The 15,708-nt window shown below is 33.0% G+C and overlaps 1 protein-coding gene across 1 annotated transcript; it reads right to left on the bottom strand.

The window, feature by feature from the left end:
* Positions 1-14,842: 14,842 nt before the first annotated feature.
* On the bottom strand, positions 14,843-15,172 carry LOC140433984 (uncharacterized). The gene has a single exon (XM_072521953.1). It carries the CDS (start codon positions 15,170-15,172, stop codon positions 14,843-14,845), a length of 330 nt encoding a protein of 109 aa, XP_072378054.1.
* Between the last annotated feature and the right edge of the window lie 536 nt (positions 15,173-15,708).

The following is a 15,708-nucleotide window of genomic DNA, read 5'->3' as shown; positions in this document are numbered from 1 at the left end:
TCAGCGAGATATTTTAATGATCTCTTCCGAATTTGGTCATGAAATGGTTCCAACAATATCTAGGAAAGGAATTGATAAAGAAAAGCCCCGTTTAGTCGCTGAATATAACAAAAATAAAGGTGGTATTGACTTAGGCGACCAGATGTTAAATTATTATAGTTGCGAACACGAAACTATGAGGTGGTTTGAGGAACACAAAAAAATAGGCATACATATTTTTTAAATTATTCTAATAAACGCATACTATTTCTATAATAATTCTAATACAAAAATGTCATTGTATGACTTTCGATTGTCGGTGATTAATAGTCTTTTGGGACCAAACTCAAAAATCCCTCAAGTCAAGAAAAATTTGTTTCATTTGCCATCCCATTGCCCTAAATCAGCTAATGGTATTACAAAACTGTAAATATTGCTGGCAAACTAAAAAAGAAAGAAAGTATTCATTGTTTCATTGTGCGGAGTGCCCTGAACATCCGGGATTGTGCTTAGAAAATTGTTTTAGACGTTTTCATGAAGAAATTGAAAATAAGATAATTAATTTGTTTTCTTGATGTTGTTGCCATTTATTAATTGCTTATGTTAGTTATCTAGGTCCATAATTATATCTTTTCTCAATCAGATTATTATTTTATTTAAGTTCAACCGACACATTTTCTGCCCTGTGGCCACCAACGCGACTCACGCGGTGAGTTTTTTTTTTGTGATCAAATTAATTTTTTTTGTACCCATGTTTATTATAAATGACTTTTTAAAATGTACCTTAAAAATTAATTAGTTTACACAAATACATCCCACTGTTTTCCCTTAAAAAAGAGACAGAGCTGAACGTGTCTAGGTTTATATTTAGTCTTGTCTAGGTTTATATTTAGTCATTTTTTTTGTATTTTTATTCTAATTTTCGAAGCATATAGGTTACATTTTTTTCTTTTTTTGACTTCGATGTTAGCAGTATTTTAAACAACGTCACAGACTTTTAGCCATCTAATAAACCATACTTTGTTATTTTAAATTTCTTAAATTATTGTCGGTGTTAACTATTATACAAACAAAATATATTAATAAAATGTAAAGCTCAAGAATCAATATGAATTTATCTGTGTCGGTACCACAAAAGCCAAAAGCAATCTTCATTCCTTTTATATATTAAAACAACGTCATTATTTGTTCCGTCCCTGCCTTCCATCGCCAATATAATTTGTCTTTCCGTCTGCTACAGATTTTTTCATATCATCCGGCCACTTCGTATCATCCCGCCGTATAAAATCCAGGTGTGGACGACTTAAACATCGTCCATAAACCCTTAAAAAATTCCCAGTTAGGCCCTTATGAAACTCAATATTTTTCCGCAAATACGTTTTACGGTGACAACTGTTACAAATAAGTCGTAGGGTCGGTTCATTTTACCTGTGCCCTAAGTAAATATTGTGTTACTAATAACTGGAGGGAAAAACAAACGGCGAGACGAAGAATCTTATAAAGTCGCCTCTTACAAATTTTGATTTGTAAGCACAAAGCCGGAGATAGGGGGAGAAAAATAGGTTTAAATTGTTTTATGTACTATATTCTATATATTTGTATATTAAATATTACTAAATAATTTATAGTAAAGTCAATTTAACCTTCATCCCATTGTCAAAGTATTTTTTTAATTATTTTTTCTTAGCTATTTGTCGTAGAATAAACGATATATAATTATTTGCTAATACTTTTTAACAAATTATAATAACTATAAGGTTTAATTGCTTGGGGCGGAGTTGCAACCCGCTCGAGCATACAATAGTTCACACCAGCACGACGGTCAGATTTTACTAAACTACAGAAAAGGGTCATAGGTAAATTTTCTTTGGCCATATATTTTTTAGAAAAGATAGTATAAAAATGTTTTTAGTAGGTACACAATGAATAATAATAAATAGCCAATGTCAGCGTAAATAGAGAACGTTGATACATTTTATTAATAAAATTTTTAATAAATGTTTTTCAAACTTTGTAGTTTACCTAAATACAAAAACTACTTCTTACTTTAAATTTTACAACGATATTATCACTAAAGTCTTGTGATGTTAGAGCTTATATTCCTTTATTCAATATTTGATTGGGTTAACCTATACAAAACTTTGTTTCTTTTTCTTGTGTATCCAACTTAATGACAGGTGTTCTCTGTATACCTTTTCAGTGGTTTCTGGAATTCTCCAATTTATAAAAACTCGCTGCAGCATCAGTGTGTTAGTATACTCCCTTTGCACGGGTCTCCTTGCAAATAATGATGAGCTAACTATCTGAATTTTCAATTGAAAAAAGCTTAACGAGGAAGAACTATGGACATTACTCGAAAGAAATGACTGTGATAGTGATTACGATGATTTCGCGTTAGAGGACAGTTCTAGTTATACAAACGAACTGGATATAATTACTGAAACTTATAGAGAGAAAAATGTGTTGCTGCTGATTTCACTGACGTCTTAGGCCAAACTTAGGCTAATAGCCATGCCCTAAACTATATTTCTAAAGGTGGTATTCAGTAAGCAAAAACTTTATTTGTGACAAACGGAAAGCAAGTAAAACATCATCATTACCATGCTGGCTTTAAAACCATGCGTGGATCCTAGCCCCATCAGAAATTTCTCTCCAATCGTTCCTATCCATCGGCTTCTTCCGCCCAGCACGTATTCCCATATTTCTGCTGTCTTCATCGACGTTAACAAGGAACATTGTTCTGGGCCTTAATCTTCTTTTCTGTCAAGAAACGTTTTTCTAGCTGACTCATTTTGTTCCATCCACAGTACATGCCCTATCCACCCAGAAGTTCTATTTTAATATATATTACGATATCTGGTTCTTGATATATTCTTTCAAGTTTGAAGTTGTACAATTTTCTCCACACTCAATTGTCATTAACCGCTCCATAGATTCGCCTCTAGTAGTAGTAGAATTACTTTCAGGCACAAGGAAATAAAAAAATTTACGAATTCGTTAATCTGTCTGATTAAAAATCTTTAATAGAGACTTGCATAATACTAAAATTATTAATTAATATTAAATACATAATAGAAGACAATTATATAACTATCAGCACATATAGCCGGCAATTTAAAAAAAATAATGTCTATATCCAGTCACTCGTATAGGTGTATAACTTTCTTAACTTAAAAGTGCCACAACTTGAATTGTCTGCATATGAGCAAAGAGTACTAACAGTATTTGAGCTAACAAGCAGATTAACTGGACATTGGCCTCATGTGCAGTCAACTTCTGAAGATACAAAGGGCTCCATACTTAGCTGAGGGGAAACTCGATTGTCAATCAGGGCGAAACGTGAGATAGACTGGAACTACCTTTGGAATGAGACTATCTTTGGATATTATCTTAGAGAGAAAAAAGTAAAGTCGAATAGGCGAAATAACAGAAGATAGAAATATAACGAGAAACTGAAATTTACCTAAATAACGGCACGTCTTTGGTGCTTTCTTTGAGAGATCAAAAACAACCGACAACTTTGGTTAAAGCAACGAGGTGGTACTTCTAATCGGGATTTTATTATCTCGTTCAACATAGATGCTTTTGTAAGAAGAAAATTAAAATCATATATTGGGAGTTCATTTTTAAGTAAGTTTAATAAGATAAATAAGGATAAGACAAAAATGACAATCGTCATTTTGGCACGTTACGGGTATTCATGTTTTATCTAGAACTTTGCTAACTATTCCTTACGAAATACCCTTCGACCTCAAAGTAGAGAATTGACCACAAAATATACAACAAATCTGGATAGATTAAGATCTTACTGTAGGATTACTACGTTCATAACGTAGTTAATTAAACTCATATTTTTACATTCATTTAAAATTAGAAGAATATATTCTTAATTATAAAATTATTATTTTATTAAATTATTATTTAATATATTATTAATATTAATAACTAATATTAATTGAATTGATGATTTGAATAACCTTATTACCGAAACAGTGAATAAAAGCCTTCTGCAACTGAAAAAACCAAAAACAACATACAATGAATTAGACAAAGAAATATTACAACAAATAAAAAGAAGGAAGATGTTAAATAAATCTAACAAAAGGGGAACCGACGAATATAGAGAACTTAATAGGCAGATTAGAAAAGGACTCAGACAACAAAAAAGAAAAGAAAACGAAAAATTAATAACAACAACTTTTGAAAAAAATAAGAGTATGAAATGCCTCAGACCGACACTAGGACGACGTCAGATGATATCATTAATGGGAAAAGACGAAAATGAAATCACAACTAGAGAAAACATACTGACACGAATAGAAGAATTTTACACAGAACTTTACAGAACACATCAACAAGATGATGAGATGAGACCAGCACGGAAATTAATAAAAAATGTTGGATCAGAAATAATGCCAAAAGTAACAATTTCAGAGGTAACTACAGCATTGGAAAATATGAAGAGAAATAAAGCTGCAGAAGAAGATAATATTACCACAGATATGATATTAGAAGGAGGTAAGGAACTAATTGCAATTGTAACTAAGCTTGTGGATAGTTGTTTACATCAGGGCAAAGTCCCTAAGAGCTGGAACAACTCTAAAGTAATCTTATTACACAAGAAAGGTGATAGTCGAAAATTGGAAAACTACAGACCCATCAGCCTACTGTCACACCTGTTTAAAATACTCACCAAAGTCATAACTACTCGACTAACAAGAAAATTAGACGAATACCAACCATATGAACAGGCAGGTTTTAGAAAAGGCTATTCAACTTCCGATCACCTGTTAACCACAAAAATATTAATAGAAAAATGTAACGAATACAAGTTTCCAGTTTTCCTAGCATTTGTAGACTACGAAAAAGCTTTCGATACCATAGAACACACGGCCGTAATAAACGCAATGCAAAATTGTAGAATAGACAGCAGATATATTAACTTAATAAAAGAAACTATGAACCAAGCTACAGCTACATACTACCTAAATGAAAATGAACAGACGAACCCTGTACCATTAAACAGGGGAGTCAAACAGGGAGATACTTTATCACCCAAACTGTTCACCTTAGTTTTGGAGGACGTTTTTAAAAACCTAAATTGAAAATATAAGGGAATAAACATCAATGGCCGCTACCTCAGTAATCTACGATTTGCAGATGACATAATCCTCATAGCTACTGACCTACAAGAAACTAAAGTTCGATAGATTGTCAATTTCGTTTCTTGTCTAATATCTTTCGACCATAGTAGAGAGTTTAGAATGTTTACCGCTTTTTTTCCCTGCTGCGTTCTGTTTTCGATATCTCTTTTGGTAGTGCTTTCTTTAGATATTATAGATCCGAGATATTTATATTCATTACATGTTTTTGTGTTTCTAATTTCTAACTCTGGATCTTCTTCATCATCTCCTATTTTAAGATACTCTGTCTTTGACATATTCATATTGAGGCCCCATTTTTCATATTCTTTCTTTAGTTTTCTAAATATGTAGTCCATGTCTTCCTCATCATTCGCTACGACTATCTGATCATCTGCGAAAAATAAAGTTGTTAGACATTTACCATCGCCTATGTATATTCCCATTCCAGATACTTGTTTCCTCCACTGCCCTAGCGATGATTGAATATACATGTCATGAGCTGCGTATTTAATTTAACAAATAAATCACCTGCAGTGGGATCTTCTACGAGGAGTCACAAAGTACTATCTTTGCTGCGTGTGGCGTAGAAAAACAGATTCTGTCTGCTCGATGGTCGTAAACCAAAAGAGGCTTATTCACAAGCACATATTCATCGAGGCAGTAAGGTAGCGACTACTAGCGCCAATCCTGCTTATTTATTTAACTTGGTGGTGGTTTAATCGGATTTGGGTCATACTATAAGGTATATTATGCATTAGAAGGAGTTGACAGCATGAATTAGAAATATTTCAAATATTTTAAGTTGCGAAATTGCAACAGCTACATGTCTTTATATGCTCCTGGACTTATTCTTTTTAAAACTTATGTCTTTGAAATGCGTTGAACAACATATTTTGGGCAATCGACGATAGAACCACATATGGAACACTTCTGATGTGTTTGCTTTCATGACCTAGGTTTTACAAAGCGGGTAAATTACAGTGGACTCATTGTTGACAATTAGTTGCAATAAGTCTTGTTTACTATCTACAAGTAGCCTTGTCTTTGATATAATTAAAGCACAGTCCATTATTAATTATTTTTAGATAGCCTTGTTTACTAATCTGAAGATTAGTAAATAAGGTTTTTAAAACTATTACACAGTAATTTTTATGACTTACACTTAAAAAAAATTGGAAAATATATAAAAATAAAATCTATGTGTCAACCCTGAGAAATTTTTTTCAGGTAAGCTCCATGTTTTAAAAACAGTTTCGGGTAAAACAGTGGCGCCCTTATACAAACAACCGATCCAGTGTTTAGTCAGTCTGCTTTTTTGTTTTGTTTGTGCTACTCACAAAGGAGAAGTCAAATATTTCAATATTTGTTTACCTTTTATTCCGTACTTCTGTATAAAGATTAAGAGATATTTTGAGTGGATGTCGTCGATTATATTACTACCGACTTTGTAGGTAGATTGAATATACTTAAAGAATTTTAAATAAAAAACTTTTTGAAAACATTCGCCATAGTAATTCCCACAAAAAAATTAAATTTTCTTAAACTTGTACTAACAGAAATCTTATTCCAAAAGGTCAAACAAAATATAGGTATTTTAAAACTGTGAGGTATAAAATTTTTATTTATTTCCTAACTATTCATTTGAAAAAAAGTTCATGATTTTATATCAGGACAAACTTTGTTCACTCGAGGTTAAATAAGAGTGTTTTAAAATAAGAGTTATCATATTTTTAATACAAGGCATATCTATCAAATACAAACTTATCATTATGATGCTTTAATTATATACTTCAATTATTTAAATTCATCTGGCAATGACACCAGTACCCATCTGTTTGGTAAAAATCTATCATTCTCAAAAGCTCTAGATTCCTATGGACCGATCAGCCTAACTTATACAGGGTGAGTCATGAGGAACTTTGCATACTTCTACCATATGTAGAGTCCCTCAGGGAGCATATCATGTGGCCACTAAAAAATGTCAACTCCTCTTCTTTATTAATTAACAGGGTGATTTGTGTAATTGACCATTTATTTCATTTTACTGTAGTGTTTATACGACTCATTTGATTTTTTTAATTTTTGCATGATACAGTACACTACTATCAAGCATTCGACTGGTATTAGCTAAACTAAAAAATTCCAGGACTGGCTTTGGAAAAATTAATTTAGGGATTCGTATTAAATATTACACCCTGTATATATATTTTTTTTTAAATGCAATAAGTGATTTTCAAACTACATAAATAGCCAATGAAAACGACATATGCGACAATGTTGTCGCAATTTTATTAAAGTTTTAGTGAACGATCAAATCTTACCAAAAATAGAACGACCATAATGAAGTATCAAATTATAAGGTAATTAATTTAAACAAATGTTATAAATTTCAAACATTTTAATTGAAATGATAAACCGAGTCACTGCACAACAAAAAACAGTAACTACTAACAATAACGAATAACAATTTAAAAAAAAACTAAAAATATGTACATAGTTATGATAAACCCATAAATTAGAACTGGAAAAGATACATACAAAAATATGTACATAGTTATGATAAACCCATAAATTAGAACTGGAAAAGATACAATAATGGTAACAAAATAAAAATAATTTAAAATAGATTTTCGAAATGGAACCCTGCAGCCTGTACACATTTTTGTTGCCGAATTGTTAATTGACGTACTGAATTACGGATACTCTGGGGATCGTTTCTAATAGTATTACAACAATGTATAATTCTATCAATTAATTGTTGTCGGTTATTAATATTCACTGCGTAAACTAGTTGCTTCAATCGTCCCCAAATATGGTAATCAACGGGATTGAAATTAGGGGATCTTGAAGGCCACGAAATAGGACCTGCACGTCCTATCCACCTGTTGCCATAAACATTATTGAGATGTTGTCTCACTGCCAGTAAAAAGTGTGGGGGTGCCCCATCATGCTGAAAATACATCCCTCGGATAGCAACGTTCGCGTTGGCAAGCAAATTCGACAAAATATTTTGTAGAAAGTTCAAATAGATCTGCCCTGTTAAAGGACCATCAAAAAAGTGAGGACCTACTAATTGGTTATTTATGACACCAATCCACACGTTAACTGAAAACCTTAACTGAGAACGACGTTCTCGAATAGCATGGGGATTTTCTTCTGCCCACACATGTGAATTTCGTGAATTATTTATCCCGTCTGTGGTAAATTGGGCTTCATCTGTAAATAGTGTCCTGTATAGCGTTGGTCGATTATTGTTAATCCATCTACAAAATTCCAACCCATCGATCTCATCTCCAGCATGTAGTCGCTGAACCATTTGAATGTGATATGGGTATAGATTATTTTTTTGTAAGACTCTACTTACTTTTGATTGAGTAACATTGAGTTCTCGACTTACTTGTTTAGTGCTTATTGTAGGGTTCATAGTAACGGCGTCTACAATGTCATCTTCCTGCGCTTCATCTACATGTCGCTATGTTGTTCCACTAGGAAAAGTGCCATTTTCTCGCAAATAATTAAAAACTGACCCAAATGTTGGATGACTGGAAGTTCGACGATTAGGAAATCTCCTCCGATATTCTCTACTAGCAGCCCTACCATTCCCATTACAGAATCCATAAACAAATATTATGTCTGCATATTCTGTGGTCGAAAACTGATGTGGCATTTTGAACGAAAGTAACAAAAGCTCTACCAAAACTAACACAATGTACTTAACGTAGATATGACAGAAGAAATATGTATTCTTGTACACATAAATAACAATTGATAATGACAATAATGATAATGGGTATAACATATCAAGAAACGTCAAACGGTCAACGCCAACCTTCATTTTAAACTTTTTTAGATTTATTTTTATTTAGTACAGTTGATGCAATTTATTATTATTTGACATAAAATTTTAATCATTTACAATCAACAAAAACTAACACATACAAGAGGTTTGACTTTTTAATCAATTTAATTTATTATTTATCGAAAATAATGCCTCAATACGATCTATGAGTAAAAATTTAAAATTGAAAAACAATTGATTCTATCCTAGAGATAATACAAAGTGACAGTAAAGATGTTAATTTTCTACGTATTAGATTATGTTGTAGGAACTCATTTTAATTAAAATGTTTGAAATTTATAACATTTGTTTAAATTAATACCTTATAATTTGATACTTCATTATGGTTGTTCTATTTTTGGTAAGATTTGATCGTTCACTTAAAATTTAATAAAAGTGCGACAACATTGTCGCATATGTCGTTTTCATTGGCTATTTATGTAGTTTGAAAATCACTTATTGCATTTTAAAAAAAATTTATACAGGGTGTAATATTTAATACGAATCCCTAAATTAATTTTTCCAAAGCCAGTCCTGGAATTTTTTAGTTTAGCTAATACCAGTAGAATGCTTGATAGTAGTGTACTGTATCATGCAAAAATTAAAAAAATCAAATGAGCCGTCTAAACACTACAGTAAAATGAAATAAATGGTCAATTACACAAATCACCCTGTTAATTAATAAAGAAGAGAAGTTGACATTTTTTAGTGGCCACATGATATGCTCCCTGATGGACTCTACATATGGTGGAAGTATGTAAAGTTCCTCATAATTCACCCTGTATAATAAGCAAGGTACTGGAAATGTAGATTATGTCAAATATTTAATTTTTTATCTCACAATTGCGTTGCTATTACTTTTCAGTATTGATAAACGTATTCAATCACAACAACAATGTTGCAACCACAGATCAACAATTTTTATTTAATACTGGTACAGCAATAAGCGATTTATAACCTGCTTACATACATCTCTCATCTCTACATTTAGTTAAAAATCATATGTCAAAATTGGCGCGCTAATACTGAACTGAACAAACCAGACGAGTTGTTTTTATAAAAAAAAAACTTTTTATCTGGGCTTTTATTAATAATTCTTTGATCGAAATGAATTTACGTCGCAGATCGTCACCAGAGGAGAAAAAAGAACAAGCAAAAAGAATGAAGCTTGAACAAGAAAAAATCGCCAACTATAAAGCCAAGAGATCGTTTAAAAAGTTCAAAGGAAAAATTACCTATCATACAAAACCAATAGCTTTAGTGAGTAATAATTTATTAGAAAAATCAAACAGTTCATCGGAGCCGTTCATCATCGGACTGGAAAAAATTACCAACTTAAGGCTGATTTGGCATCTAGAAAACTCAAATTAACTTATAAAGGAACACAATGGTTTTCGACAAAACCCATCCGGGATAGACAACATATTAGACGTGGAAAGTGATACTCACGAATCACTGGCAATAAAACACTATTAGAAAAAAAATGGGTGTATCCGAGTATACACCAGATCAATAGCGTCTTTTTATCGACAATTTCAAATGAAGTTTAAAGTGTGTCCTACATAATGGCAACAAATATGGAAGTATACCAATTGGGCACTCTACAACAATAAAAAAAAAAATATCGGTGGTGCTAAAAAACATCAACTATGACCAACATCAGTGGGCGATCTGTGTTGATTTTAAGATGGTAAGCTTTCTATTGGGACAACAAGGTGGCTATACAAAATGTCCTTGTTTCATGTATCTTTGGGATAGCAGGGCTCAGGACCAATATTGGAGTAAAAGAAAATAGCGTTCTAGAGATGCTTTAGTTCAAGGAAAAACTAACGTAGGTAACAAGGCATTGGTCGACCGAGAGAAAATAATATTACCTACAATACATACTAAACTAGGGCTGATGAAACAATTTGTAAATGCCCTAGACCAGAATCGTTCTTGTCTTGAATACTTGTCCAGCCCTGCACTTAATAAAGAACAATTGAAAGCCGGGATATTTGATGGGCCTCAGGTACGACAACTTATAAAATATTTGCATTTTACAGAATCGATGATTGAAATTGAATGTAATACATTGTGAAAGTTGTGGAAAATTTTCTTGGAAACAATAAATCGGAAAATATTGGGATATAGTGAAAGAAATAATCAACAATTTTAACAAATATGGTTGCCATGTGAGTATTCAAATTCATTACCTTCACAGCCACTTAGACCCTTTGCTAGAAAATCTTGGGGATCTGAGTGAGGAAAAAGAGGATCTTTCACCAAGATATCAAAACGATGAAAGAGAGGTATCAGGGGAAATGGGACAGTCACATAATGTAAGATTACTGCTTGAGTCTTCAAAGGGACCGTAAAGCCTTTGCAAGAAAATCCTATAAAAGAAAGTTTTTGGGTGACGCCGAATAACAGATTTTTGTACTGCGATGCTGGTTAGGTTAGATGAAAAGTTAAGTTTTTTTATGTATGTTAGAACTGTGATCTGATTTGATGGAGCAAATCTGGTGGCATTTTTGGATTCAGCAGACCGAAATTATCCAGAAACAGTTAAAAAATTTCCGGCATCAAACTGTGTGTTTACCAGTGTTATCGGTTAGAAAAACAGTAGTTATGGTTGGGAGCTAACCTTCGTAGCTGGGGGCAGAGGTCAAAAAAAAAAAACTTCTTAACGTGCTTTATCAAGTCCCCTTGACGTTGGCGATTAACATGGCGAAACTGTCTCTGTCTTGAGCTATTCTAAAGAGTTGCTCAGCTTTCCTCATTTCTGTCCACTCCCTAATATTCTTCAACCAAGAGGCCTGCTTTCTACCAATTCCTCTGCGTCCTTCGATTTTACCCATCATAATAAGTTGAAGAATATTATATCGGTCTCCCCTTACTACGTGTCCAAAATAGGTCATCTTTCTACATTTGATGTTATCAAGCAGCTCGCGAGCAGCATTTGCTCTCTCAAGGACTGCCACATTTGTCAGCATAGCCGTCCATGGACTTTTTAGTATACCTCTGTGCAGCCACATTTCAAAGGCCTCCAGACGATTAATGGTGGATATTTTTAATGTCCATGCTTCGACACCGTATAAGAGGACTGACCAAATGTAGCAATTTACCATGCTCTTTTGAAGTTGAAGTTGCAAGTTATCATTACAGAAGAATGACTTCATTTTTAAAAATGTCGTGCGGGCTATCTCGATTCTACGTTTTATCTCTTGATCTGGATCTAGTTGTTCAGTAATAGGGCAACCAAGATAATTAAAACTGGACACTCTTTGAATCATATGACCATCAACATATAATCGTGCATCTTGATGTGCTAAACGGCTAAACACCATGTGTTTTGTTTTTGAACAGTTTATGTTTAGGCCAAACTCTCTTCCCACTGAATCAATGGCATTTAAAAGGTATTGTAATCCATTCATGTCATCACTTAAAATAACTGTATCGTCGGCATATCTGATTGTATTTATCAGAATTCCATTAACTTTCACGCCCAATTCCAAATTATGCAGCGCTTCTTTAAATATTCTATCTGAATATAAATTAAATAACAGTGGGGATAGTATACAACCCTGTCTGACACCTCTTTGTATTTTACATATTTCTGTTGATTTTCCGTTTATGCGAGCTGTCGCTGTTTGACGCCAGTATAACTTTTCTATGAATCGTATGTCTTGACTATCAACTCCTTTATCTTTTAATATTGTAATTAATTTGTGATGCTGTACTCGATCAAAGGCCTTTTCATAGTCAATAAATACAGCAAAGACGTCTTTCCTTTGATCTCGACATTTCTGCAGTAATACATTTAGTACAAAGAGGGCGTCCCGAGTTCCCAGTCCATTTCTGAAGCCAAATTGTGTTTCATCCTGGTCTTCTTCACATTTATCTCTGATTCTACTGTGGATGATGCGTAGAAATATTTTTAAAGTGTGGCTCATAAGGCTAATCATTCTATAATCGCTACAGTTTTTCGGACGTTGTTTTTTTGGTAGTGTTATGAATTCGGACTTTAACCAATCTTCAGGGATGTCACCAGTCGAATAAACATCACTGAAAAGCTTGACCAGTATTCCAATGTTTTCCTCATTTATAAGCTTTAACATCTCTGTCGGTATGTTATCAGGGCCAACGGCTTTCTTGTTCTTTGCTAACTTTATAGCATGCAGTATTTCTGATTTTAGTATTTCTGGTCCTTCACCTTCAACTAAAGTCTCCAGTTCTTCGGGTCTATCATCATTATACAGTTCACTTATATAATTACACCAGGTTGTTCGAATTTCATGTTCGTCTATTATAATTTTTCCCGACGAATCGGTTATAGTATGTGGAGTTTTCTTATGATAAAGACCAGCTACTTCTCTAACTTTTTTAAACATATTAAACGTATCATGTTTTTCATTCAACTTTTCTACTTCCTTGCATTTATCCTCCATCCATTTTTCTTTACTTTCTTTCTAAAAACTACAACAACTAGAATGACGATATGCGATATAAATAAAAAAAAAATAAAATGTTTTCTTTTTTAATTAAAATGATTTTAAAAATAGATATTAAAATATCTCATCGTACATAACTATAAGTATAGCAATTTCTAAAACTTCTTAATTTAGTTTTTCATCATTGACATATTTACAAAATACTGAAATGTTTATTGGTTTGCTCCCTTCCGTCGGTATAACTCATCCCCTTCTCATCAATGAATTTTATAAATAATTAATGTTACAATTTGCAGATCCAAATCTGTTGATCAGCAAACTAAACTATAAATATTTAGATCCAGTAAACCAATGTTGATTAATCCTTTAATTCCTAAATAATCAATTGGTTTTGCTAATGAGTGGAATACGTATAAATCGAAAAACTATTAACATTTTAATAATAGAATTTTAAAGTAGGTGTAAAATTATAAAAACTTTTTGTATAAGTGCGGTTCATAACTAATCAATACAATGAATGTACATATTGGTTTATATATTATAAGATTTAATATAAAGATTTAAGATAAAGATTTGGTTATTTATCTTCTTCTGGTGGTCTTCCTCACACACGATCGGCTACAATCTCGGCAAATCTTTCTAAGTTTCAAATGAGACTGTAAATTTAAATCGGTCCAGTGTCTTACATTTTTCAGTCATGAACATGTTCTTATGTTTGAAATTCTTCTTCCTCCTATTTTACCCATCATGCGTCCTCTTGTGCCTTACGCTATGCAGCGTGTAGGCGTTCATGCTGGTTGGATTATGCTTACGGATCCTTCTTCTATTCTTCTTCTTAGTCTTCTCTTGTTCATTTTTGGACCTAAGCCTCTACCAACACCTTCCATCGATTTCTATCCTGAGCAACATACATAATATATTCTCATTCAGAAACAAAGTTTTCCCCCAAGCAGTGACTTATCTATGTAGGGTAAGGTTTCATTCATAAGGGACCATTAGCGTCCCAAATTGGGCAGATGTTAAAACCTATATTTAAACATGAGGAACGTGTTAAAAAATATGTATTAACATACACTTAAACCAATATTCAACGTTTTGTAACTGATAAACTTAACCTAAATGTATAAAATCTGTATTGTCATGTAATATTATTAATCCTAATCTTCTCTTTTCGTTTGTTCTGCCAAAGGAATATCATCTCCTTCAGAAGAGGATGCTTCCTGTTGAGATTCGTGGTTAGAGTTTGATGCAGTATCAAACATTCTTGAAGCTGCAAAATCAGTTTTTTTAAAAATATTTTCATTTATAGGCCAAATTCCACTAGCATGAAAAGCGTTCTGTGCATTTTTAACTGTTGCAACAAGTCCATAAGCCTCTCCAATTATCCCAGAAACCTGAAACATTTATACAGTTCGACCCACATTATTCTGCAACCATTTTTGAATAAATTATTCAGAAGCATTTTGAAATGCTCTGAAGAATTCAACATCTAACGGTTGAAGCCTGTGTGTGGTGTAACTTGGTAACTGCAATAACCTAATTCCATTATGACTGGCAATTTGTAAAGCTTTTAGGTTTTTACTGTGGGTGCTGTGGCCGTCCAAAAATACCATAACAGTAGCCTCAGGACTTGGCTTAACTGTTTTAATAAAATGATTAAGCCATGTCACAAAAATATCGCTACTGATATATTTAGTATCGCTAATAGAGACAATGCTTCCAGGCGGAGCACCTAATGATAGTTCCTGTTGAAAATGTTTGCTCTTAAAAATTATCATGGGTGGTACAAACTGCCCTGCTGCACTAACACAACCAACCACAGTAGTATTTACCCCCTTTCTCCACTAAAAATGCTCCCAATTTGATGTTTTCTCTTCTTGGTTAATATTTTCTGACATTTTCCGACTGGCTGCTGAACCGTTGTACGGTTGAGCAGCCTGTCTCATGGACGTTGAACATGCGTGTAACGTTAATTTTTTTCTCTTCACAAATTCTTTGTAAAAGTTCATAGAATTTATCAACTTATGCTTTGTTAAATCCTGCAGCCCTTGCCATTCATGTTTTCTCCGGCTGCCGTGACGATATTTCTTTATGTCTTGGCATGAAGCCATAATACCACTTCTTACCTGCCATACTTTTATTTGTGTTGAAATTGTGTTTCAAATTATTTCTTGTTGCCAATTCAAATGCTAGTTTGCGGACGTCTTATATGCCCATCCTGAACATTCGGTCTTCAAAAATCAAAATATGTTTAGCCAATTCTGCTTCAACTTCTTTATTAACTACAGAAAACCTGCTTGTACCATCTTTGTAA

This window comes from Diabrotica undecimpunctata, chromosome 2, assembly GCF_040954645.1.
Source record: "Diabrotica undecimpunctata isolate CICGRU chromosome 2, icDiaUnde3, whole genome shotgun sequence".
NCBI lineage: Eukaryota > Metazoa > Arthropoda > Insecta > Coleoptera > Chrysomelidae > Diabrotica > Diabrotica undecimpunctata.
Note: the sequence above shows the minus strand (reverse complement) of the source record. Positions and strands in the feature narration are given on the sequence as shown.

Bases quoted from the DNA above. Each gene is read 5' to 3' on its own strand.
- LOC140433984 (XM_072521953.1), bottom strand. From the start codon at position 15,172: ATGATAATTTTTAAGAGCAAACATTTTCAACAGGAACTATCATTAGGT.